Below are 22,899 nucleotides of genomic sequence, written 5' to 3' on the forward strand. Positions count from 1 at the left end.
TGTGAGTATATAAATCAGTGATGAAATAATACATTTTCTTACCTTCAATAAGTCTGCTTCCAAGAAGTGTTATCTGGCCATGCTTCTGCAGTATTTTTTTTTAATATACTGTAGTAATATAATAAAAATTAGTGCCAGTTTTATGATTCTGCAAGATAATACATAACCATTACCTATCAACATTCAAATTTAGTGAAGTGGTTTGAGAAACGCACATTAAGCGACACTGTAAGCATTTTGTGTTCTAAGTTATGTTTTATTTATGTAATTTATGGCAGTTCTAATTCAATTCTATACATTAATTCTCCAAAAAGTAAAAAAAGATTAAGCTCAAGTTTAGGCTAATGAATGTTAAGAAACGGAAAAAATAGAAGAGAGACTGTAAAATGTCACTGTATCCATATTAATCTGCTCGCCATTTTTCTGTGAATCAAAGATGAAAGCTGCAAGCAGTGACAACCAATTTTCTATGGATTTTTTGAAAGTTCCTGTGAAATTTGCCATGGTTTTGCCACTAGTTATTTCAATTTCCCTGAAGTACCCCCTTTGATTGAATTTGCACAAAATTAAATTATAAAATATTTGCACAGATCATAGTATTTCAGTCAGACAGTAAAATTTTCTTTGCCAACAACTCACATTGAAACGATAAAAAGAAAAGTCGAGAGTTCTTAATAATTTTAAAAATTTGACAGGTTGTCATTATAAATTTACAATTACATTACAATTATTTAATCCTATTAAATGTTAAACACTGATTACTAAGTGATAATATATATATTTTTTTGTAGGTAAAGTTCACCTTCGCAGTTTTCTTTCATGCCAGAATTTAGTAATTCAAAACTTTTAATAAAAAATACCAAATTTTTTATTAAATGACTTATTAAAAGTTAAAAAATGTATAAACTACATACAGACTAAATAGACAGATTCAAGGTTTTCCGAAGGCACTAAAGAGATCTAGAACTTAATAGAGTAAGTCATTAGCTATACTTTACTAAAACTGTGGCCTAAACTTCCAAAACAACATGAAACATAATTTTTACATTACAAAATAACAAGTATAGCTAAGAAGTCATTTTTACACTGTTTACAAAGTATTATCTCAATTAAAATTTGCAGAGAGAAAAATGAATAAAAATGTTTTAAAGAGGCCATATAAATAATATAAAATCTTGGAAAAATTCATTAAAAATGTAATACTAAATCTATTTGCTATAGGACTGTATTGAAGCAATGTAACTAAAAAGAAAAAAAACACAGTTAATTCAACTGAACATCAACATTATATCGCACAACATATACATATATTAACAATTTATTATTCATGTCTTCGTGAATTTTTGATATGACTCCAGTTAAAGAAACAACCAAAAAAAATGAGAATAGAAACATTCAGTAATTAACTTCAAAACATTTAGTAGGAACATCAACTGGTCAAAAACACAAACGACATCTATTTATTTAGGAAAGGCCTTGAAAATACACCATACGTCCAAATGCTGTCAACAAACTGAATCAAGATAATGATGTGAGAAAAAGAAATACGCATTATTTCAATCACAAAGCAGTCATTTACTAATTGTGATTTTCAAAACCAAGGGCCTAAAAGAGCTATAAAACTCACCCTTTGCTTTTAATTACACCACGACATTTAACAACAACCGCATATCGCACTATCCAATTTGTCTCCCAGTTCAAATTATTATCTGGAGCAACCGATGTTATTAATTCCTCTAATTTTTGTTCTGGCAGTAACACTGAAATAAAAAAGATTGGCTTGAAAATATCTATTAAAATAAAGTGTCCCTTTTTTAAGATTTGTACTAAGTGAAACAGGATTGGAAGATAGTAATATTTATATTAAAGGACAAAGTAAGAAAACATTTAAAGGTGAAATATCAAACATAGTAAGGACTTTCTATTTTCTAAATAATTTGAATTTTTTCATTTTTGCAGAATCAACAGTACTCAACCACTTCATAGCTATTGAATAAATAAAAAAAATATCACAGAAAATATCACAGAAAACATTTCTCGAGTTTTAACAGATCCTTCCCCTGAATTTTTTAGATAAACCATGCATATGTAAATCAATGCTCCAGTCAAACAATATATAATTAAATTAAATTTTTGCGTTCTTTCATGATGATTTAACCACAAGTATTTAAACGCTGTTTTGAATAATATTAGTGTCAATAGACCTATTTCCATATCCATTTGATTCCGCGAAATATACATACTTAAAATGCAGAATAACATGAAAACAAAATTAGTTTTGAGCAAATTTGGGGATGCTGGTTGTTTACATGCAAGTTGAAGAATGTATCAACAAAATGTTGAGTTTTATTTACTGTTTATAAGTAAATTTAGAACTAAAACTCAATATCAAGTTTACTAACGCTCAGTGGTACTTCATATTACTTCTGATCAGTTAAAAAAATTAAAATTAGCTTGCTAGTATAGCTATGCCAAAACGTAGCCAGCAGCTAAGCTAAAACACTGGAAAAACATATTGTAAATATCATTTTGAGCTCCCCATTCCCCAAAAATCAATATTGAATATGCTTGACAGATGCTAACAGAAGTATTCCAGAAACCCAAAGAAAAATAACATTGACTTCAGGGGAAAGGAGATGACACAGCAAAGATATTTCAATTGCTGGATTTTTTCTTATAGCATTTTCACAAGTATTTTTTCCAGGGTTGGAGCTATAGCTTATCTGCATGAGTAATTAACAAATCATTTTTCAACATTTGTTGCGTAAAATGATAATTAAAATTATTATTTTCGGTATTGACTGTTGTGATTATGTAACTGTCGCACTCCCTCTGTCATTACTCCCACTGTTACTAACTGTCAATAAACGTACATTTGTATCAAGCATTGTGATGGTTAACTTTAATACTTAAAGTTTGTAAGTAATATGAATTGATAAAAATGGCACCTCATTTTTTAAGGTTTTTAGGGAAAAAAATAGAAAAAAAATAATATATAAAAATTTCTGGATTTCAGCTGTAAACGTGCTTAATATTTATCAAAATTTCAGTCCCAATGTTCTTAAAAACCAGGTCCTTATGTATTTTGTTTTCTTGCTTTTTTGAAATCTTGAAAATTAATCTTGCAGAATTTTTCCAATTGCTAATTTGCAGAAAAAAATCTCAATAAGTGAAAATACAAAATCAAAAATTTTGTTCTTGACGTCACAAAAAAATTCACATTGTTTTCACTTATTAAAGTTAATTGTTTTCACTTACTAAAGTTCGACATGACAAGCATTTTGTGGACAAAAATTTAAAGAAATTTCCTTAATTCTAGACAGTAGGTAAAGGTTTTGTGTTTTTTAATTATTTTGTGAAGTGATCCTCTCCAGGACAAATTTGTTTTTGACCAATCACTGGACAATTTTATTTGCCTGAAAAATACTGAGATGGTAACTCTCTGAATACAAAATGTAAGAAATAGGATATCATCCTTTTAGTCAACCTTATAGTTTGAAATTTTTGATAATTTTTTTAACCAAATTCAATATATGATAGAAGCTTAAAATTTAACAAAATAAGTAAGAACATTCCAAGAAAGGTTTAAAGTCCAACTTTTCCCACCAAGTCAAATTAGATTCCTAATTCTTAAATCGCAAATGTGTAAAATGTGAGTTATAAATGCTTCCAAAACTACCTTCACTTGAAAAAAAAATTAACAATTTTAGGCAAGTTCAACTCAACTACTATTTTAAAACCACAGTCAGCCTGGCTAATGTTATTTTCAGAGATGTTGAGAACTTCTGTTACTTAGGTGATATGTTGGGCAGTGAAGGGGGTGTTGGAAGAAGTGTTACTTGCAGGATAGGTTCTGCTTGGAAAAAGTTCAGAGAGTTACTTCCTTTGTTGTAGCAAAGTCCTGTCAATTGAGGTAAAAGGTAGGTTGTATGAGGCCTGTGTAAGAAGTGTTATGTTGTATGGTAGTGAGACATGGCCAGTAAAGCAGGAAGATCTTGACCGTTTAGAAAGGAATGATATGAGAATGGTTAGGTGGATGTGTAACGCCAGTCTGAGAGGCAGAAAGAGTTCAGATGAGCTGAGAAGCAGGCTAAGTCTCCGTAGAATTAAAGATGTTGGGGCACTTGGAAAGAATGGAGGAGGATAATTAAGTAAGAAAGTGTAGAGACTTGATAGTTGCTGGGGCAAAGCCCAGAGGCAGACCGAGAAAGAATTGGCAGGTTATAAAAACAGACTTGATACAGAGGAAGTTGAGTTTAGATCTAACACAGTCTAGATCAGATTGGAAGAGGGTCATTGATATACCCCGTCCAACCCATGCTAGCATGGAAAACGGACGTTAAGCCGAGAATGAATGATGATGATGATGATGATGATGGTGATGATGTTGTTTAAAAAATAAGGTACACTTAATAACAGGAAACACAGGATATATACCAGCAACATTACCAATTTTGGTAAACAGCTTGAAATTTCACGTTTGTTTGGAACAAATCAGCTAGGCATTTAGCTAGCTATAACTACTTATATCATATTTAAAGCTAGCTCATTTAACACCAAGAATCTATATTATAATGCCTGTATACGTCTGTCCGTCCGTCCGTCTGTCACACAAACTGGTAGCTTGGTGCGATTGGGCGAACCCGTGGATTTTTCCACAGGCTAACGACTAGTAGTAAAAAAAGCATTAGGGCAGCCCAATGATACATGCTATTATCCCATATAATCACCAAATGTTAATAACAATCTGTATGACAAATGAATTTTACAAATATTGGAAGTAAACAAATGATATCTGGACTACTTCGCTGCAAATTAAAACTTTGCTCAAAACTAATCTCGTTTTCATTTTATTCTGCATTTTGAGTATGCATATTTTGCGGAACCTAATGGATATGGAAATAGGTCTTTTGTTTTTTGCTTTGAGCTTGCAATGGATTATTGTTTTATGCATTCCTGTGCAAGGCAAGTTCTCTCTGGAAAAAACAATTTCTTTCTTTTTTTTTGTTATATTCTTAGTGTCCGTTTTGTGTGTGGAATCGTACTTATACGAAGTCTTATTGACTTCTGTGTGTGATTATCAGCACATTGCTGACAGCAAATAATTACTGTTGAAACCTAATAGATTTGTAAATACACTGGGAAATGCCAAGTTGCAATGAGAATTAAAAAGGCTATAATGAAAAGAAAGTTCCAGCTAAAAGAACAGCACTTTTTGAACAATACCAGTTTTGTTAACAATGTTCAGTCTATAAAATTATTAAAATTAACATTAAAATAAGATTAAAAAACTTAATCAGCAAACTTTAAACAGTTGAGGCTTTTCCCATACAGCTTTGACTGAAATTAAATTAATGTTTTTTCACAAGCTTATTTTATTTGTTTGTTTTCGCTTGTGGCTACACTCAAATAAATTAACTGTTGCTAACAAAATATAGGCAAATTTAAGTAGATGGTACTGAGATACCTAAACTGCATATAATTAGTTTTTTATTAATTTACATTTGTTATTATTTAATTTTTTATTAAAGATACATAAATTTTCGATTATAAACAAATTTTGATCTGATAGCACGTGAATCACTTATGCAGAAAAATTTATGTCTGCGATATAGCAATCACGGGGTAAGTTTTCCAGACCACACTGATTGATTTGCTGACTGACTAGAATGGTTTCAGTTTTTGCAATTAAAAAACAGAAAAGAGAAAAACCATATAAAATGCCTTTTACCTGGTTGATCTCCATGCGTGTGAAGTACCACATTCACTTCTTTGGCAAAAGCAACTAAATCCTACCAAAAATAATTAAAAAATTAAATACACAGCATTCGTGCATGTTTGATTTCCGAAAAAAAAGGTGAACTTACCTCTGGCATATGGCAACAAGATGTTAAATTAACTTGATTAAATTCAGGTTTTATCTGAAATAGAAACAAAAAATGAAAATAAGAAATGCTAACGTAGGTAGTAGTACTTTATTTTTAGCTTGGTAAATCGATTAGGCGTCTGGGTACTTACCTAGTTTTTGAGCCAAGTGGGCACCTAATCGAATTTGGAAGTAATTTGAGCTGAGCGTTCATTAAATTTATTGATGATTGAGGATATTCGAAAACAGAAATTTATTTAGAAAGACAATCTAACAAAAAAAGAATAAAAGTTAAAAAGAAAAGTTAGAACAGATTCTTTTTGTTTCTTTCTACTCTTTGTTTATATTACTTGCTCATATTTTTTTAAACAAAAATATGTCAGAAAAAATAAAGATATGAAGGAAAAAATTTTGTTTTAAATAATAAGCGCCCAATTTTTAACATATAGAGGGATGGGCACTTTTCAAGCGGGTGGTTATAAAATTATTTTGCCACCAGGCAGGTGCTTATTTGAGCGGTTATCGAAAGGACAATAGAGGAATTAGGTAAATTCACTGAAAAATCCACTGGCCAACCCATCCTTTTTATACCGCATTACATGTCACGCAAAGGGGTACTTATGGTACCCCTTTGCGTGACAGACAGACATATACGGGAATTATATTATAGATATTACCGTACTTTCCAGTATATAACCCGCACATTGTATAACCCGCAACTCAGCTTTTTTTAGGGAGTTATAAACTAGATGCTATCAGATAGCCATAGCCTGCACCTTCGTATAACCCACATAAAATTATAATTGATGTGTTTTACTTACCCGCACCTTTGCATAACCCGCATCGTGTTAAGAAAAAAATTCAGCATATTTTTACTTACCCTAATCATTTTATAAACATGTGTGTGTACTCTGTTTTTTTCATGATGGAGACAAGTGGGAGAACGTTTAAACTCGTGAACCTCAAACACGAGAACTGAGTGTCTGAACTAGCAACTCTCTCAGTCTTAACTTCCTTGTCTCCGATTGCCGAAATAATAATGAATTAAAATTAATTTGACAATGCTGTTTCCTTTTATTTGTAAACATTAGGTTCAACCAATAATAACTCTTGCTTCCTGTGATTAAAGAAACAAACAAATAAAAAAAACCCATGCTATCAAGTTATAAATCTAAAGTAAAATCTCTGTTTTTTATGTATATTTAAGTTTTTTGGTATAAAAATAACATAATAATTATCACGGATTGACTTTAACAGCGTTGTACGGAACGTTCTTTTCTAATGTTTATAGAAATTTGTTTATTTAAATCTCAGCAACCACAGTGTGCATGATAAAATGAATGGCAGCAATGAGGAAGAGATAGTTGCGTGTGTCTGATCAATTGTATTTTATATTTATTTTTGATATTTTCAGTGGCCACCTGTTGCTCGAAAGTAGCGAAGATACAAAAATAAAATTATTATCTATACTTTAATTTTAACATTTTTCAATATTTTTAACAGGAATTAATAATTAAATCCTGGGCACTAGGTTGTGAAATACGTGTCAATAAAACCTAAAAATGATACCTGCTATATTGCTCTATTACTAGAAGCAAATCATTTCAATGTGCTCAATGTGATTGCAAAGATATAAATAGATTAGAATTAAATTCAACACAAAAGAAAAATGATCTCCAGAATTGTGTTTCAGAGAGAGCTCGTAATATTAGCACTGGCAAGCAATAGAAATTTAAAGCAATTTCACTGTGTGAAAAAAATTAAATCACGTAGTTAAAGTAAGATTACGTAGATATAGGATCGTGCATGCAGTTATATCAATGTACGCATTTTATCCCGTTGGTAGTATTTTCTTCATTGAATGTATAAACTTTAAATTTCACAATAAATGACAGAAAATATAAACTTATCACATAACCCGCACCACATTATAACCCACACCAACAGTGGAAGTCGTAAAAATCAACTTATAACCCGTGGGTTATATACTGGAAAATATGGTAGTTAAAAAAAATTTGCAAATAGCTCCTGTGCTTAACAGGAAATGTTGTTGCCAATTAAATTATCATAAATGATAATAAATATATATTTTTTAATGAAAAGTAAAAAACATTAATTCAGGTCTAATTTAAGACAATACTTCAAGGAAGCAGTAGTTTATTAATAGCATAAAAATTTATCAATTACCTTTGCAACCTTTATTAGTGCTTGCAATTTTTCACGATCTAAATCACTTGATGAAATATGAGTTGCTAAGCCAGTTGAATGAAATCTTTCCATTTTCTACACACATACAAAACAAACAAACAAATTTAAGTACAAAATAACCCACTTTGCATTACAGACATCAAATACAATTGCTGTATAAAAGCTTAAACTTGAGTAACTATAGATCAAATTACTAATGTATAAGACTATACTTTTTCTGCAATTCTTGTTATTGATTGCCTAAAGTTCTTGAAAATAATAATTGCAACAAATCTATGTGATACTCATAAGCAAAATCACAAACAAATTCTTTTGGAAAAGTCTTTTAGGTTTCAATATACCTTCCAGAACGGAGCTATTATTTCTTCAAATGGCTTGTCCAGATCATCCACAGGTGGTACTGATAAAGTGATTTGATCAAAATATTTAATATTTAATGTCTTAAGTGCTAAAAAAAATAATTTTAAACAGTTGTGTTAGACCTAAAAAGGTTGCCTTGGGTTGGAACAAAATAAAGTGGATAAAAAAACAGAAAAATTCTAACAAGCCAATGCATTCATGTATAGTTGAGCTATTGAATGCTGTTAAAAACAAGATTTCCAATTAAACAGAGATAACGTGCTCACAATTTGGTATTGAGATTTACTTCCTCAGGGTACTTAAATGTCACAAAATGCAAAATAAAAATAAAAAAATCTTTAGTTAATAAATTACATTAGCCCTACCAACACATATGTACTGTAGAGTCTCAAATTACTTAGTAAATTCAAAAACAGCTTTACTTTTCAGCTGTTCATTAGAATTCGACTTTTTACACATAGAAAAGTAGAATATATTTTTTTGCGAGCGGAATAGTAAACCAAATTGAAAAGAATATACTTACTTTCGTTTAGTGCTTCATCTAATAATACTTCATCAAACTTATGCAGTAAAATTTTTGCTAAAAGAAGAAATTAGAAAATTGCAATATTATTTCTTGAAACCTGTACTGGTAACATGCAATATTTTTTGGTGGATAATAGAATTTAAAAAATGAACACCTTGGCAACTAAATTTCTGGTATTAATTTTATAGTGATTATTTAAACAATGTATATTTTCATAATCATTATTATTAGTTCACATCTTTGGCTCACATAACTTGGGTAAAAAAGTTTTTGCAAGACATTTTTGAAAATAAAATTTACTTTTTCACAGGAACTAATTTTTGTGCAGTTGGAGAGTCCTGAAAATCAGAAGAAATAGCATGAATCGTTTTTTCAAACAGGTAAAAGCGAAGCAGAAATTTATTTTTGCAAATTTTGTACCTTCTACAGATTAAACAATGCGAAATATATTGTCTCAACCTTCTTAGACTCTTTTACAGTCTAAGAGGATTTGACCTTATGGTTGCCTTTTAAATTCTTGATTCATGTTAAAGAAGAAATACATATGGGCCTGAAAGAAGTAATGAAAGATAATAATTTGAGAACATCAACAAAACAGACACCTGTTATTTTTACTAGCGGTCTTTCTTCTTCACTTTTAAACAGCTCTTCATCATAACATTTATTTTCTAATTCCTGAAAAAATATAGGGACTAAATTATTTTCATTGCATCCATGTACGGTATATAACATAATTTAAATATTTAGGTCAGTGAAATATCTGTAAAAAATTTCTTTACCATAACCAAAAAGAATATTTCCTAATAAAAAATAGTGAAAAATACAAATACTTCACTATCCATAAAAATTTTTGCTGGCAATATGGAAGAACATTTATAAAAGTTAATTTGTGATAAAAACTTCAACTTATATTAATTTAAGGCAACAGAAATTACTGGGAAAATAGCATCCCTTTACTCATAACTGACCAATCATCGAAATTCCAGATAACATATCTTTAAAACTTACATTTTCAGAGACATCTTTGTTCCAGTTTTCAATTGTTGCCTTTAAACTGTGGTAAAGCTAGAGATAAGCATTTAGTCAAAGATTGTTAATATTAAAGCTAAAGATTTTCACAGATGAAATTTTTAGAGGAATACTGTATACTAGTCAGTGACTCGTGGAAAAATACACGTTTTCACCTGTCCTTTATTCACCTCAATTCATGTCTTGCTATTGCGGTTACCATTTTGCATACAGGTATTATAATATAGATATTGTAAGCAGGTTACAAAAAAAATGAAACACAAAAAAATTTCACATGTTGTTACATAAATTCCACAGAACGAAAATGAAAAAAGGAATCAAACTACCTCATTAGCAGGAAGCTGTGTTTTCCTGGACTTTAGGCTGTTCCAATTAGCAATGTTGCCAGTACGAATAAGAACCTTTGTTGGTTTGGATAACAGAAAATTATTTTCGCTGTTTGATGGATGGTTCTGGTCAATCACAATGATGTCAGGTTTCACTGTAGCTATTTCAGCCATTCTAATTTAAAATAAATAAACTTTGTTTTATCCCAAATGATGAAATAAAATTTTATACTATACTTCATATCTAATCTGCGGCCACTTCCCATAAAAAAATCAAAAATTTAAAAAAATGTTGCTGCCTTTATCTATATATTTTTTACAATGTTTGTCAATCAAGAAGCCTTGGTCAAGTTTTTCATGTGTTATTTTTGTTAGTGTGTCCAAAAATTCAACATGTCCAATTTTAGGAGGGTGTTGTTTTGTTGCCTGTGGAATACTTAATAGCATTTATTTGACATTATCTTAGTCAATCCGTCAATCAAGGAGACCTATGTAAAATCCTCCATGTATAGACGTATTTCAATGTTTACGTTTTACGGCACTTTTGCGCATGCGCCAACTTGCGAAAAAATCGACAGGCAAAACATTGAGGGCGCCCAGTGTTATTTGTTAGAGATTATTGAAGAAAAGAGACTTTTTTGTACTGTTTGGATATATTTATTTTTTAAATACTTTAAAAAACTGTTATTTTCATAACAATGCCTGATATCTGTTGCTTACCTAATTGTACAAATCGTCGGAAGACGGGTGAAAAAGGTGGATTTTACAAAATTCCTAACAAGAAGCATCCTGTGTTGAGGGAGAGATGGCTGACTGCAATTGGCAGAATTGAATGGTCAGAAGAGTTAATAAAGAATGCCAAAGTGTGTCATTTACACTGTTAAATTTACACAGATAAAAAAAACTCACACTACAGTACTGTGAAAAGGTTTGTTAATATCGTGTTCGTGTAACGAGCGTGGTGCACACGAACCACGATAAAATCGTGGTCTTTATGTATAACAAACCTTGAAACATTCTATCGTGGCCACCACGCTAATATTATTATCTCCACGAAGGATCGTGTGTCCCACGATTATTTTTGCGAGCTCCACGATTTTTATAGCTAGTATAATTTAATTTTTTTCCTTTTCAAAAAAGTCTTTCTTTAAAGTTAATTTGTTTGTTTCAGGTTTTATCAAGCTAAAAAAGCATATTCGTAGTTATTGCTTGGTGTATAATTTTTCGTCATGTACGCAACTGCATTTTTACGAAATGTCATTTGTCTAGAAAAGTTAAATTTGTCTGCGCCGATAGAAATGCTTTTTTAGATCGAAGTTAAAAAGTTTATAAACGAAATGCGGCGATAGAAATGCTTTTTTAGATCGAAGTTAAAAAGTTTATAAAGGAAATGCGGCGATAGAAATGTTTTTTTAGATCGCATTTTAAAAGTTTATACACGAATAGCGACGATAAAAATGCTTTTTAAGATCGCATTTTGATTCACGAACGATTAAAATCTATTATATGACAAGCTTTATGACAACGAATTAAAACAACAAGTGTTAATTTGTTTTTTTTGCCGTCGAGTTTTGATTTAATTGATAAACTAATTCAGTCTTTGATGTTTTAAAATAGAAGTTATTTATCGTGGACACCATGGTGTAATGTTTAATTTTTGTTCGTGTAGTCCACGGAACATGATCGTGAGGTCCAGGATTGTTAAAAAATACGCATCGTGGCCTATCGTGGTTCGTGCGTAACATGAAATAAACACGAACCACGATGTTAACAAACATTTTCACAGTACTGTATTTCTATGTCCCTGAGTTTAAGTTTAAGGGAAAAGTATAACTAACAAAGAGAGTCAAAAGGTATATAAGACAGCACGGTGAAGGCTGTACCAATCTGGTAAACCAGCCCTACCAGTTTAACACTTGCTGTGAAAGTGAGAAATTATAACCGGAAAGGCTGTAACCGGTAATCAGCCCTACCAGCTTATTAACATTTGCTGTGAAGTTTTGGTTAGAGTTGAATTGGTGAGCTTTGTCCTTAAACTATGTCTGCTTTCAAATCTAAATGTGAAATACCAGCTCGACGAGAAAATAGACCAACCTGGTATAAAACTCACGTAAAGCTGAATGAAATTTTGAAGAGTCGTAAACCCAAAGTAATTTTAATTGGTGAGGAGTCACCAATTAAAATTACTTTGTGTCTAATTTGTCAAGGTACAATGCTGTATGGGACAACTACTTCACACCACTCAATACCACCAACCTTGGTATTGGTGGGGACAAGGTAGAAAATGTATTATGGCGAGCTTTAAATACCAACCTTCCATCATCCTGTAAGACTGTAGTCATTCTTTGTGGTACCAACAACCTACATAACAGTGTACCTAAAGACATTGCGGATGGTGTAACATCTATAGGTATCGCGCTTCGTAAGAAAAAAGCAAACTTGAGGATTATTGTGTGTGGAATTCTACCTCGTGATTTCCATATTTCTAACTTATGGAGAAAAATAGATGATGTCAACTGTTCTTTGAGTAAAATTTGTACAAAGAAAAACCTTGAGTTTTTAATGCCAGAAACGGATTGGGTATGTAGAGACAATACTCTAAATATGTCTCTGTACTATGGGGATTGCTTACATCTAGTCAAGAAAGGTAATGAAAAGTTGGCCTTATTTATTACTTCGGCCATCAAGATAAACGCTAGTAGGATAAATGTTTGCACTAGTGAACATAACTGTAAAAAGAAGAACAATACAACCAAAATACCATTTATATTTCATGAATGTGATTATGTTCATCAACCTCCAGTAAGTGCACAAACTGAAATTCCTATTAGATACGAAAAAAGGCTGAAAAAGAAACGCGAAAAAACAGTAAAACTAAAAACTGTGAAACGAAAAACTAATGAACCTACTCGTAAAAAGGTACCAACAACGACAAGTAATACGGAACTTAACAACTTGTTTCGTGATAAATTAACACAAGGTAAAAGGAAAACGCAAACTAAAATTTTTAATTTTCATTTATTTTTTAACATAATTTTCTGTTTGTTTTTTATTAACTGTTCAATTTCAATTTTCGAAAATATTAAGCCTGAATTTGTAAATAGCACTATATTAAATAGTAAGACAATTTTACCTGTTCATAAATTATTATTCTCACCTTTTTATATTATAATCAAACCTTTGACGGTTTGAAAGGAGAAAAAAACAGTATTAACCTGCAGAAAGAACTGGCCAATAACTATGCAAACATCTACATTCCTGAAAATATTTTTATATTTTTCGTCTTCATCATAGTTAACTTTCTTAAAGTTATGAGCTGTAGAAAGAGAAACTTATTGCTTGCATCAGCTGGTTGTTTCTTTCAAATTGCCATAGTTACACTTGTTGGACATAGTTATCACAATGAAGTTTGTAAATACTCCAAACTTGAGCGTTGTAACAAATCATCTTTCTTCGTGCCTGAATCTGTAGCTCTTTGTAACAAAATTACTAATAAGAACTTAGAAACTAACATCAAGTACTATATGTTGTCTTTTCTTGTTTTAAGCAGGAAAAACCAGACAAACTATCTTTGTTCATTGATTCTTTTTTCTGGTGACATAAGTCTAAACCCTGGCCCTCCTGTGGATATGACAACTGTGAATGAGGACTGGGACGTGTTCAAGAAGCGAGGGTTTCATATGGCCCATGTCAACATTAATTCGCTTTTACCTAAAATTGATGAACTTAGGGCAATAGCGTTCTCAACTAAAATAGCTATTATTGGTATAACAGAATCTAAACTAGATAATACTGTAACAGATTCTGAGGTATCTATTGAAGGCTATAACCTCCTTAGATGTGACAGAAACAGGCATGGAGGAGGTATTGCTTGCTTTATTAGAAATGATATTTGTTACAATTCTCATAAGCGACTTTCAGAAAATTTGGAATGTGTCATGTTTGATGTTTTATTTCCTAAAACAAAGCCTTTCACTGTTGGAGTGTTTTACAGACCACCAGATCAAAATAATTTTGTCAATAATTTTTCAGATGAATTTACTACATTAGGTTTTGATGAGAAAGAATTCTATCTCTTGGGAGACTTTAATATCAATACTCTTTGTAATGGTAGAAGTATTTTTAAAATGAATAAGACAGCACTTAAGAGTGATCATGTCTCTGGATTGCAAAAGCAATATGTAGAATTTTGTTCGCTTTATGGCCTTAAACAATTGATTGTTGAGCCTACAAGGGTAACTTGTGCTACTGCAACAGTTATTGACCACTTTTTAACAAATTGTGTTGGTAAAGTTTCTCAAAGTGGAGTTTTAAATGTTGGACTATCAGATCACCAAATGATTTTCTGCACCAGAAAAGTCAAAAAAGTCAAGTTTAATACCCACAAACATATCAAATTTCGATCTTTTAAAAACTACACAAAGGAACAGTATCAGGGTCTCCTAAGGGATACAAACTTTCCAAATTATAATGAGTTCACGGACATTGATCTGGCCTACTCTGATTTTTTGACAAAACTAATGTCAGTAATAGATACTATAGCACCTACTAAAGAGGCCAGAATTAAATGCAACTCCCAGGAGTGGTTTGATGGTGAGATTGCAGACAAGATTGCTACTAGAGATAAACTTTTTAAAAAGTTTAAGAAGTCAAAATTACAAATTGATTCTGACCTCTGGAATGAAGCAAAAAGTAATGTGCAAAATTTGATCAATAAAAGAAAAAAAGAATACTATAAAAACAAAATAACAGAAAACACAGGCAAGCCTAAGGAACTATGGAAGACTCTAAAGTCTATGGGACTTGACAACTCAAAGAAGTCAGATCCGAACTACTGTCTAAAGGATGAGGATGCCTTACATTTTGATACAAAATCAAAACTAGAGATATTTAAGAACTTTTTCTCTGGTCTAGCAGATGGGCTGCTTCAAAATCTTCCTAAGCCTTCAAATAGATTTGGGATAAATGCTGTCATCTCATATTACAAATCGCTAAACATTGGAAACAAGATATTCAATTTTCAGCAAGTCTTAGAAGAAGATGTGCTGAATTTGCTGAATGATACTAGTACAACAAAAGCACCAGGACTTGATACTATATCTGGAATTTTCTTGAAGGATGGTGCTGATGTTCTCTGCAGACCAATAACTCAATTATGTAATCTTTCTATCTCACTGTCATCTTTCCCTAGTGAATGTAAGATAGCTAAACTTAAGCCACTATATAAGAAGGGATCAAGAACTGATCCAAAGAATTACCGCCCTATATCTTTGCTTCCTCTTTTTTCTAAAATTATTGAAAGAGTGGTCCATAACCAAACACAAGCTTTCTTAGACGAAAACAATATATTATTTAAATTTCAGTCTGGCTTTAGAAGCTGTCATTCAACAGATTTTTGTCTATCATATATACATGACAAAATTTTAAAAGGTTTTGATGCAGGCTTGCTGTCTGGTATGATCCTCATTGACCTACAAAAAGCTTTCGATACCATCAACCACTCCATACTTTTGGAAAAATTAGGAACTCTTGGATTTTCAAATGAAGTAATTCTTTGGTTCAGGTCTTACCTTGCAAACAGAACATTTTGTGTGTCAATAGATAACTTATCATCTAATCCAGGTAAACTGGAATGTGGTGTTCCCCAAGGTTCTATCTTGGGTCCACTTCTGTTCTTACTTTATGTAAACGATATGCCACAAGCTTTAGTACAATGTGATCTTTTTCTCTACGCAGATGATTCATGTCTCTTATTTCAACACAAAGACATAACTGAGATGGAAAATGCTCTTAATACAGACTTCAGTAATTTATGTGATTGGTTTGTGGACAACAAACTCAGCATACACTTTGGTGAAGATAAAACTAAGTCTATTCTTTTTGCCTCCAGGGGAAAAATTAAGAAAGCAGAAAAACTTAATATTTCCTACAATGGAGTAGAAATCAAGCAGCATACGAAAGTTGAATATCTTGGTTGCATCTTTGACCAATCACTGTCTGGTGAGTCAATGGCCATGTGATTAACAAAATTAATGGCAAAATTAAATTTCTTTATCGTCAAAGCTCATTTTTGAACAAGGATCTGCGACGACTTCTTTGTAACTCTTTAATTCAACCACATTTCGACTATGCCAGTACTGTGTGGTATCCAAACCTGACAAAAGTTTTAAAAAAGAAGCTCCAGGTTGCTCAAAACAAATGTGTTCGCTTCTGTTTACAAAAAAGTAGCAGATCACATGTAGGTGCTACGGATTTTAAGGAAATAAATTGGCTACCAGTTGGCGAAAGGTTTAAAGTATGCGTAAACAATCATGCATATAAATTTTTTCAGAAAAAATGTCCTCTGTACATGTCTGATGTATTTATTCCATCAAGTCATAGAAGAGCTTCGACTCGTTCATCATTCCAGAGGCTTGAACAATCTTGTGTAAAAACATCCCAAGGTCAACAGTGTCTTTCCTACCTTGGACCCTCCTTATGGAATACTCTTCCTGAGGGTCTTAAAAGATCTAGTACTACAAACAGTTTTAAACACAACCTAAAAAAGCACTATTTTGATGTTATAACGAGAAGGGACTCAGATGATTTTGTGAATTAAATTCACATGATCTTTTGATAATCCTTTCGTTTTCGTTTTGCTTATCTTTTTTTCTATAAGGGTAGAAATGGACCACAATGGAAATCTCGCCTTGGCTTGTTTTGTGTTATCCAGCCATCAAACATATCAACACTCAGGAAAATTGCATTTAATTTTTTTTTATATTTTTTATGATACATTTTAATATTATATATAGTTTATTATTTTATTTATTTGTTTTCAATTTCTTTTTCTCTGTAAATATTTTTAACGATTTTATAATGATGGCAAATATAACTTACTTACTTACTTACTTACATTTTGTGTCTGGTAAGTGACTTTGTTCACTCATTTTTAAAAGTTATTTTGTAAAGTAGTGTGAGCCATATTGTGTTTTGTGTCCCCTCACTCTAGAATTTTTAAAATTTTATAGATTTTTTATTGTTTGCTTTTTTAGGAAAAAAGTCCAAAGATTCTTCCCATCCAGACTGGGTACACTCAGTATTTGAACGTTGTGGAAAATGAGTGAGTGAGAAAAGAAAGCTTGAAAAGCAACATAGACATTCTCGACTCACAAAACGAAGGAAATTAACATCTGAACTAGTAGCTGAAAGTGAATCTGACAATGATTTTAAACTCCCAGAAGATCAAGGTCCTTCCATGTCAGAATTATGTCAGAAAGTACAAGAACTTGAGGAGTAAGTTAAATTTTGTTATAAGTCATTGAAACAATCTCCTGAAATGTTTTATTTTTATACTGGCTTAAACAAAGGAAGATTTAATTGGGTGGTCAATATTGTAAAACATAAAATTAAGCATGCAACAAAATTGTTGACACAAAAAGATCATGTCCTTGTAGTCCTCATGAAATTAAAACTTGGACTTCTTAATAGGGACATTGCATATAGATTTAAAGTTCGACCACCTGTGATTTCTTGTATTTATCGACAGTTGTTACCACTACTAGCAAAGTCATTATTGTTTACACTGATATGGCCTGAAAAACAAGCTTTAAGAAAAAATTTGCCAAAATGTTTTAGATGCTATAAAAGCTGTTGCTGTATAATTGACCGCACAGAAATTTTTATTCAGCGACCATTACACTTGAATGCCAGGGCACAGACTTGGTCTAATTACAAAAATACCAATACAATAAAATATTAGATAGCTTGTTCTCCATCCGGCTCTGTCAGTTTTTTATCTAGAGGATGGGGTGGAAGAGTATCAGATAAAGAAATAACGATCAAAAGTGGCTTTCTAGACTTAGTAGAGTATGGTGATATGGTTTTGGCAGATAGAGGTTTTCTTATTGAACAAGAATTAGCCACAAGGGGAGCATTTTTGAAGATACCTGAATTTACTAGGGGAAAAGACCAAATGTCTGCTGCAGATGTTGATCAATCGAGGCAAATTGCAAATGTTCGAATACATGTTGAGAGGGTGATTGGACGATTAAGAAAATTCTTGATTCTGAACACCACTATTCCGATAACCCAAGTCAACCTAATGGATAAAGTAATGGTGGTTGTTTGTGCACTAGTCAACATAAGCAAAGGCATTGTATAAATTATATGTAGTGCATATACTTTAGTAGTACATTTTACTAACTTCAAACATTTTTTACAAACTTTAAACATAATTTTTTTAAAAACTTTATATATATTTTACTGACTTTGTTTTACTAACTTTTTATATATATCTTTTATATTGCCTTATTAAGAATAAATTTGATGTGGATTTAATTTTGCATATTCTCACAAATCTCACTTTTTTTAACACAGAAATTTTTCCTCATAAGGCAAACTTTTCATGATATATACATAAACATAACACAAACATATATTATATACATCTAATAAAAAACAATAGGTTTTTAAATCTTTTTGAAACAATTTGGACATAACCACTTATTAGGAGCTCTAGTAATGTTTACGCATGAATAGTGATACCATTCAATGTCACAAGTGCCAAAGTAATCACATCTAATCATTGGGAGAAATGATGGTCTAAGACATAAACAATAAAGTTTTTCTTCGTTTTGTAAATTAGGATCACTCTTTCTAGTTACAAGCTCTGGTAGTATTACCTTCTGAAAAGTTTCTGAAAGCTTCAGTAATAGTGATTGGCAAAACTTATCATTTCTTTTAACTCTTAGCAAAAATGTATCCTCTGCATGTTTGCCTTGTGAAAAAACGAAAAAGTCACAATATTTTGTATCAGTTACAAGCATTTGATGTTGCACTTGGAAGTAGTAGGCGTGATTTTGTTTAAATTCTCCAGTTAAATTAATTGGACAGAGCTTATTCTGTCTCCAATTTTTAAGGCTTTTTTTGAATTTATAAGGACATTTGATTTCTACCAAGCCCAAACTGTGGCAGTCACATTGAACTATGCCATCAGGGCTGGCACCAAGATATGGAAAATCTGTATTAATGTGTAAACCAGTTGTTTTGACTTGAAAGTTAGTGTGTATTTGCTCCAATTTCTTTGTATAAACATCCCGAGCTCTTGTTTCCATTCTCTTTCCGTATCTTGTAGCAACAACATCGACTTGATCCTTGTATTGCATGACTGTGTCCACTAATGTTTTTGTCCGTTCTAAATCACATGTGAAGGCAGATTTTGAAACTGATGCTGTTATACGCCCAGCCCTATGCAACATCCATTTGCTACTGATACTTTGGAGTGCTGTTGCTTTTTTCAAATTATCATATTGATTTTGAAAACACGACTTTGTATATTTTTCATAGTTTTTTACTGCAATATTTTTTACCTCTGCATCAGTTTTATTAATTGTTGTTGGCTCATAAATAAATGTAAGAGGTTCAGGAAGGCTGTTTTGTTCATTTTCGTTTGCACTATCTGTGTCACTGTTTAGGTTTTGATCATCGTCAAGCCATAAACTGATGCTTTTAAAGATAACTGCATCTGGAGCAATCTGCCTTAATTCATCAAGATGTTCTTGATCCTTTCCAGTAATAAATTTTATTGGATCAGGTGATACAAAACCTTTTATTGTGTCTCCAAAAGGATCATCAACTTTTGGAAGTGTCTCTGTCTTTTTTGGTCTTCTAAAGTCAATTTTACTTAAGGGTGCAGGATGAGCTCTTTTTCTTGCCTTTTTCCAAGAGCATAAAACACTAGTACATGCTGTTTTGTTCAGCTCTAATGTAGCACATGCCACTAATTTAAATAATAATGCAGCAACATGACTGCAAGCTGAACCAAGTCTAAAAAAATATTGTCATTATTTATAATATTCGTTTGATCACTATAATAAAAAGACGATAAATAAACTTACCCTGCAACACAGGTACAATTTGCCGAATATATCCAACCGGTTTTATGCATTATAATCCAAGTGTCATATAATTTTTGCGTTTTCCCCTGCCTTTGACTTGGTAACACAGACGATTTTATGTAACAGAAATCTACTTCTTTTAAGTGGTGACAATACACTTCTTGTACGTGCCCTGATAGATAAAAGTTGTAAGCTTCCAAGGATTTGTGTGCTTTAAGCGACTTGTGTGTGAACTCACTAGGAGTGTGAACCAAACACACATACAGATCAACATAAGTTATATCTTGTATATAACGTCATCGCTCCAATCGCTAGTCTGCAGCGAGTAAGGATCTGCAAGCATAGTCCCATCTGCGAGTGTAAGTTTTCCAGTATAGTGGGATTTAACTGCATTTGAAAGATTTTGAAAATAGTCAGCATTTTTCGACATGTTGAAATATAAATAAACGCACGTGCCTTCTAAATGTTTGTTTTTATCAGCAAAGATGAAGTGCTTCACACAATCGGTACATTTTTGGCTACGTTTATATGCTGGTTTATTTAAACTGTTATGTCTTATCGGAAACGTACGTAGTCTGCGGCTCGGCTTAACTTTGTTGTATATCATCCATAGCTTAAAAAATATGATTGACAGCTGTTCTCGCTTTCATGAACATGATTTTTAAATACTAACAGAAGGGATGTATAATAAACGAGTAAATACCCCACAGGCAAGGACTTTTTTGTTGAGCAAGCAGACATTATAAGATGGCAACAAGAGCTTCGATCGATAAGCGAAACGACTTTCCTTTTTCAGTTTTTTGAGTAATTATAGTAATATTTTATGCTCTTTTCACATGTTGTTTACCATTTCTGCTGCCATCTTTTGCCCGTCGAAATGCGCAGAAGCCTGGGAGCCACACCGCGTCATAGTGAAATATGTCTATTACTAACTTCTAATTGTTTTATTTTGCTTTATTGTGGACAGCACTGCCAAATTTGCTCTTCACACCGCTTCCTAATCACAAACAAATCTGAAAAAGCAACCGAAGATGGGCCTAGCCTGGCCAATTTTATGAAACCATGCATTTCTGTATCTGAAGATCGATTGGTGTCCGTAATTGGGCAGAAGATAGACGCTATATAAACACACTATTAGAGCTGGCTATATTATCTAGATAAATCAAACCCTAAGTCTGTGTAGTCTGGACTCTATGTACACTTAAATGAAATGCCCTTTCTTATATATAGCTAGCTAGAGAGAGAGAGCTAGCTATACTAAAGCTAGCTAGCTATAATAAATATGTTTTCCCCATATTAAATTTTTTAATTTTTTCTTGCAACCATAAAAAGTTAGTTAGTTTATGCATTGTAAGTCAGCGTTAAGAAGTCAAATTAACAGGGCAAAAAACAGGAAAAACAGACGGGACTTCCTGAAAATTAAGTTTACCTGCTGGTTGGCTTGCTTGCGCTTGGCTTGCTGCTTTTGCTGACCTAAACGCATTCTGCATAAACAACATTAACCGAAAGTAGGTGACTCAAAAACGGGTTTTATTTTTAGATTTCGTAATCGCGCCTGAAACAACTTTTTCCCTCCTTCAGCAGGAGCTTTTTTCATGCCCTCTCCCGGTGTGTGCTTTGTGGTGGGAATCAGTGGAAAACAATTTTTTAGAGCCAAAATTTGATTTAAAATGCTTAAAGTTTGGAAGTAATAAATTAAGTAATATAGCTAGGGCAAAATCGAATGGTGCTATTGTTGCCCTGGGATCGAGGCTAAAAGCATGATAATTCTCTTGTATATAACCTGCAGATTCCTTGGTTGTCGAAATGATGTTTTAGTATGTTACAAAGTAATATTTAATCAAATTATCATACTGTTGATGCAACAAAAATGCAATATAATTGACCCGGTTCTTTATAGCACGCCGTTTGTAACAAAATTCAATTTAATGGAACATTAGCTAGTGTAGGGATGGAATATAACCACACTTTTTACAGTAAACTATACAGCAACGTGTCGGCACCAGTCGCGGCAACTCGCGACGCTCTTGCAGATCGATTACAGAGTGTGCGGGATACCGTTGCATTCTATTACAACAGGGCAAAGGAACAAATTTCGGGAGGTAAAACGCTTCACGACGAGATTGAACAGGAGGCAAGAAAGGACTACGCGGAGGATATTGAATATCAGGGTATTGAAGACGATATCCAGATGTTGGAGGATGGAAATAGGACCAAAACTTGGCGTTTCAATAAGCATCTAAACCAACCTCTAAAGGACGCTATTATCCAAAAAATTACACCGCACGTAGACATGCGCGTTAAGGTTGTGTACAGCTTTAGCTGTTATATTTACAAGGGTGGGGGCGATGTGTCTGATTACCACAAAACTAACAGCTCCAGGTCGCTGTCAAGTATAGCGGAAATCGAAGCGTTTGTAAAAGAAAGCGAGATGAAGCGTCTCAATCTGGAGGATCACGAGCTTTGGACCAGGGCTTATTTAGCACCTGTTAGGATCACCGAGACCCCGGGAGCATATGAGGTAAAAATTGTCTTTGATCACGTACAGATCAAGGTGATAAGTACGCGTGAACCTCTTTTGGGATGCGGCCCTCTCGCGGGTTGGTTGCGAAACAAAAGGTGCATCTACGCCATGGATGGTGAAGATGCCAGAACGGACAACATACGCTTCTGAAGATGTCTTGCAGTAAAGGATAGGGCAGATGT

The 22,899-nt window shown here is 32.6% G+C and overlaps 3 protein-coding genes across 5 annotated transcripts in view; 1 reads left to right on the plus strand and 2 right to left on the minus strand.

Annotated features, from left to right (window-relative positions):
- Positions 1 to 662: 662 nt before the first annotated feature.
- Positions 663 to 21,762, minus strand: LOC130612674 (glutamate--cysteine ligase regulatory subunit-like). Of its 3 annotated transcripts, XM_057434027.1 has the most exons (13): positions 21,623 to 21,638; positions 13,077 to 13,139; positions 12,629 to 12,692; positions 10,316 to 10,490; positions 9,969 to 10,025; positions 9,563 to 9,635; positions 8,958 to 9,014; positions 8,416 to 8,522; positions 8,054 to 8,149; positions 5,868 to 5,921; positions 5,732 to 5,792; positions 1,628 to 1,760; positions 665 to 1,242 (listed from the first exon to the last, which is right to left on the minus strand). In XM_057434027.1, the coding sequence occupies exons 3-13, from the start codon at positions 12,655 to 12,657 to the stop codon at positions 1,209 to 1,211; spliced, it is 876 nt and encodes a 291-aa protein (XP_057290010.1). In that variant the 5' UTR covers positions 12,658 to 12,692; positions 13,077 to 13,139; positions 21,623 to 21,638; the 3' UTR covers positions 665 to 1,208. The 3 variants fall into 3 exon arrangements, with proteins under 3 accessions (XP_057290009.1, XP_057290010.1, XP_057290011.1); XM_057434026.1 differs by lacking the exon at positions 13,077 to 13,139 and having other exon boundaries at positions 663 to 1,242; positions 21,623 to 21,707; XM_057434028.1 differs by lacking the exons at positions 12,629 to 12,692; positions 13,077 to 13,139 and having other exon boundaries at positions 667 to 1,242; positions 21,623 to 21,762.
- LOC130612663 (cytosolic non-specific dipeptidase-like) overlaps positions 12,113 to 22,899 on the plus strand; it is a 72,289-nt gene continuing 61,502 nt past the window's right edge. Inside the window, exon 1 of the mRNA XM_057434015.1 lies at positions 12,113 to 12,129. The gene's annotated coding sequence lies outside the window, so the exon portion shown is untranslated. The remainder of the gene's footprint in view (positions 12,130 to 22,899) is intronic.
- LOC130612675 (uncharacterized) lies at positions 13,146 to 21,614 on the minus strand. Its single transcript, XM_057434029.1, has one exon. The coding sequence runs from the start codon at positions 19,552 to 19,554 to the stop codon at positions 18,766 to 18,768; it is 789 nt and encodes a 262-aa protein (XP_057290012.1). The 5' UTR covers positions 19,555 to 21,614; the 3' UTR covers positions 13,146 to 18,765.

This window comes from Hydractinia symbiolongicarpus, chromosome 10 (assembly GCF_029227915.1).
Source record: "Hydractinia symbiolongicarpus strain clone_291-10 chromosome 10, HSymV2.1, whole genome shotgun sequence".
NCBI lineage: Eukaryota > Metazoa > Cnidaria > Hydrozoa > Anthoathecata > Hydractiniidae > Hydractinia > Hydractinia symbiolongicarpus.

Bases quoted from the DNA above. Each gene is read 5' to 3' on its own strand.
- LOC130612675 (XM_057434029.1), bottom strand. From the start codon at position 19,554: ATGTTGCATAGGGCTGGGCGTATAACAGCATCAGTTTCAAAATCTGCC.
- LOC130612674 (XM_057434026.1), bottom strand. From the start codon at position 21,692: ATGTTGTTTATGCAGAATGCGTTTAGGTCAGCAAAAGCAGCAAGCCAA. The intron at 10,491-12,628 runs GTTGGTATTTAA...ATTTTAAATTAG, and splicing joins GTCTTACAGGATGATGGAAG to AATGGCTGAAATAGCTACAG. The intron at 5,922-8,053 runs GTAATTGATAAA...TTTCTATTTCAG, and splicing joins CACTAATAAAGGTTGCAAAG to ATAAAACCTGAATTTAATCA.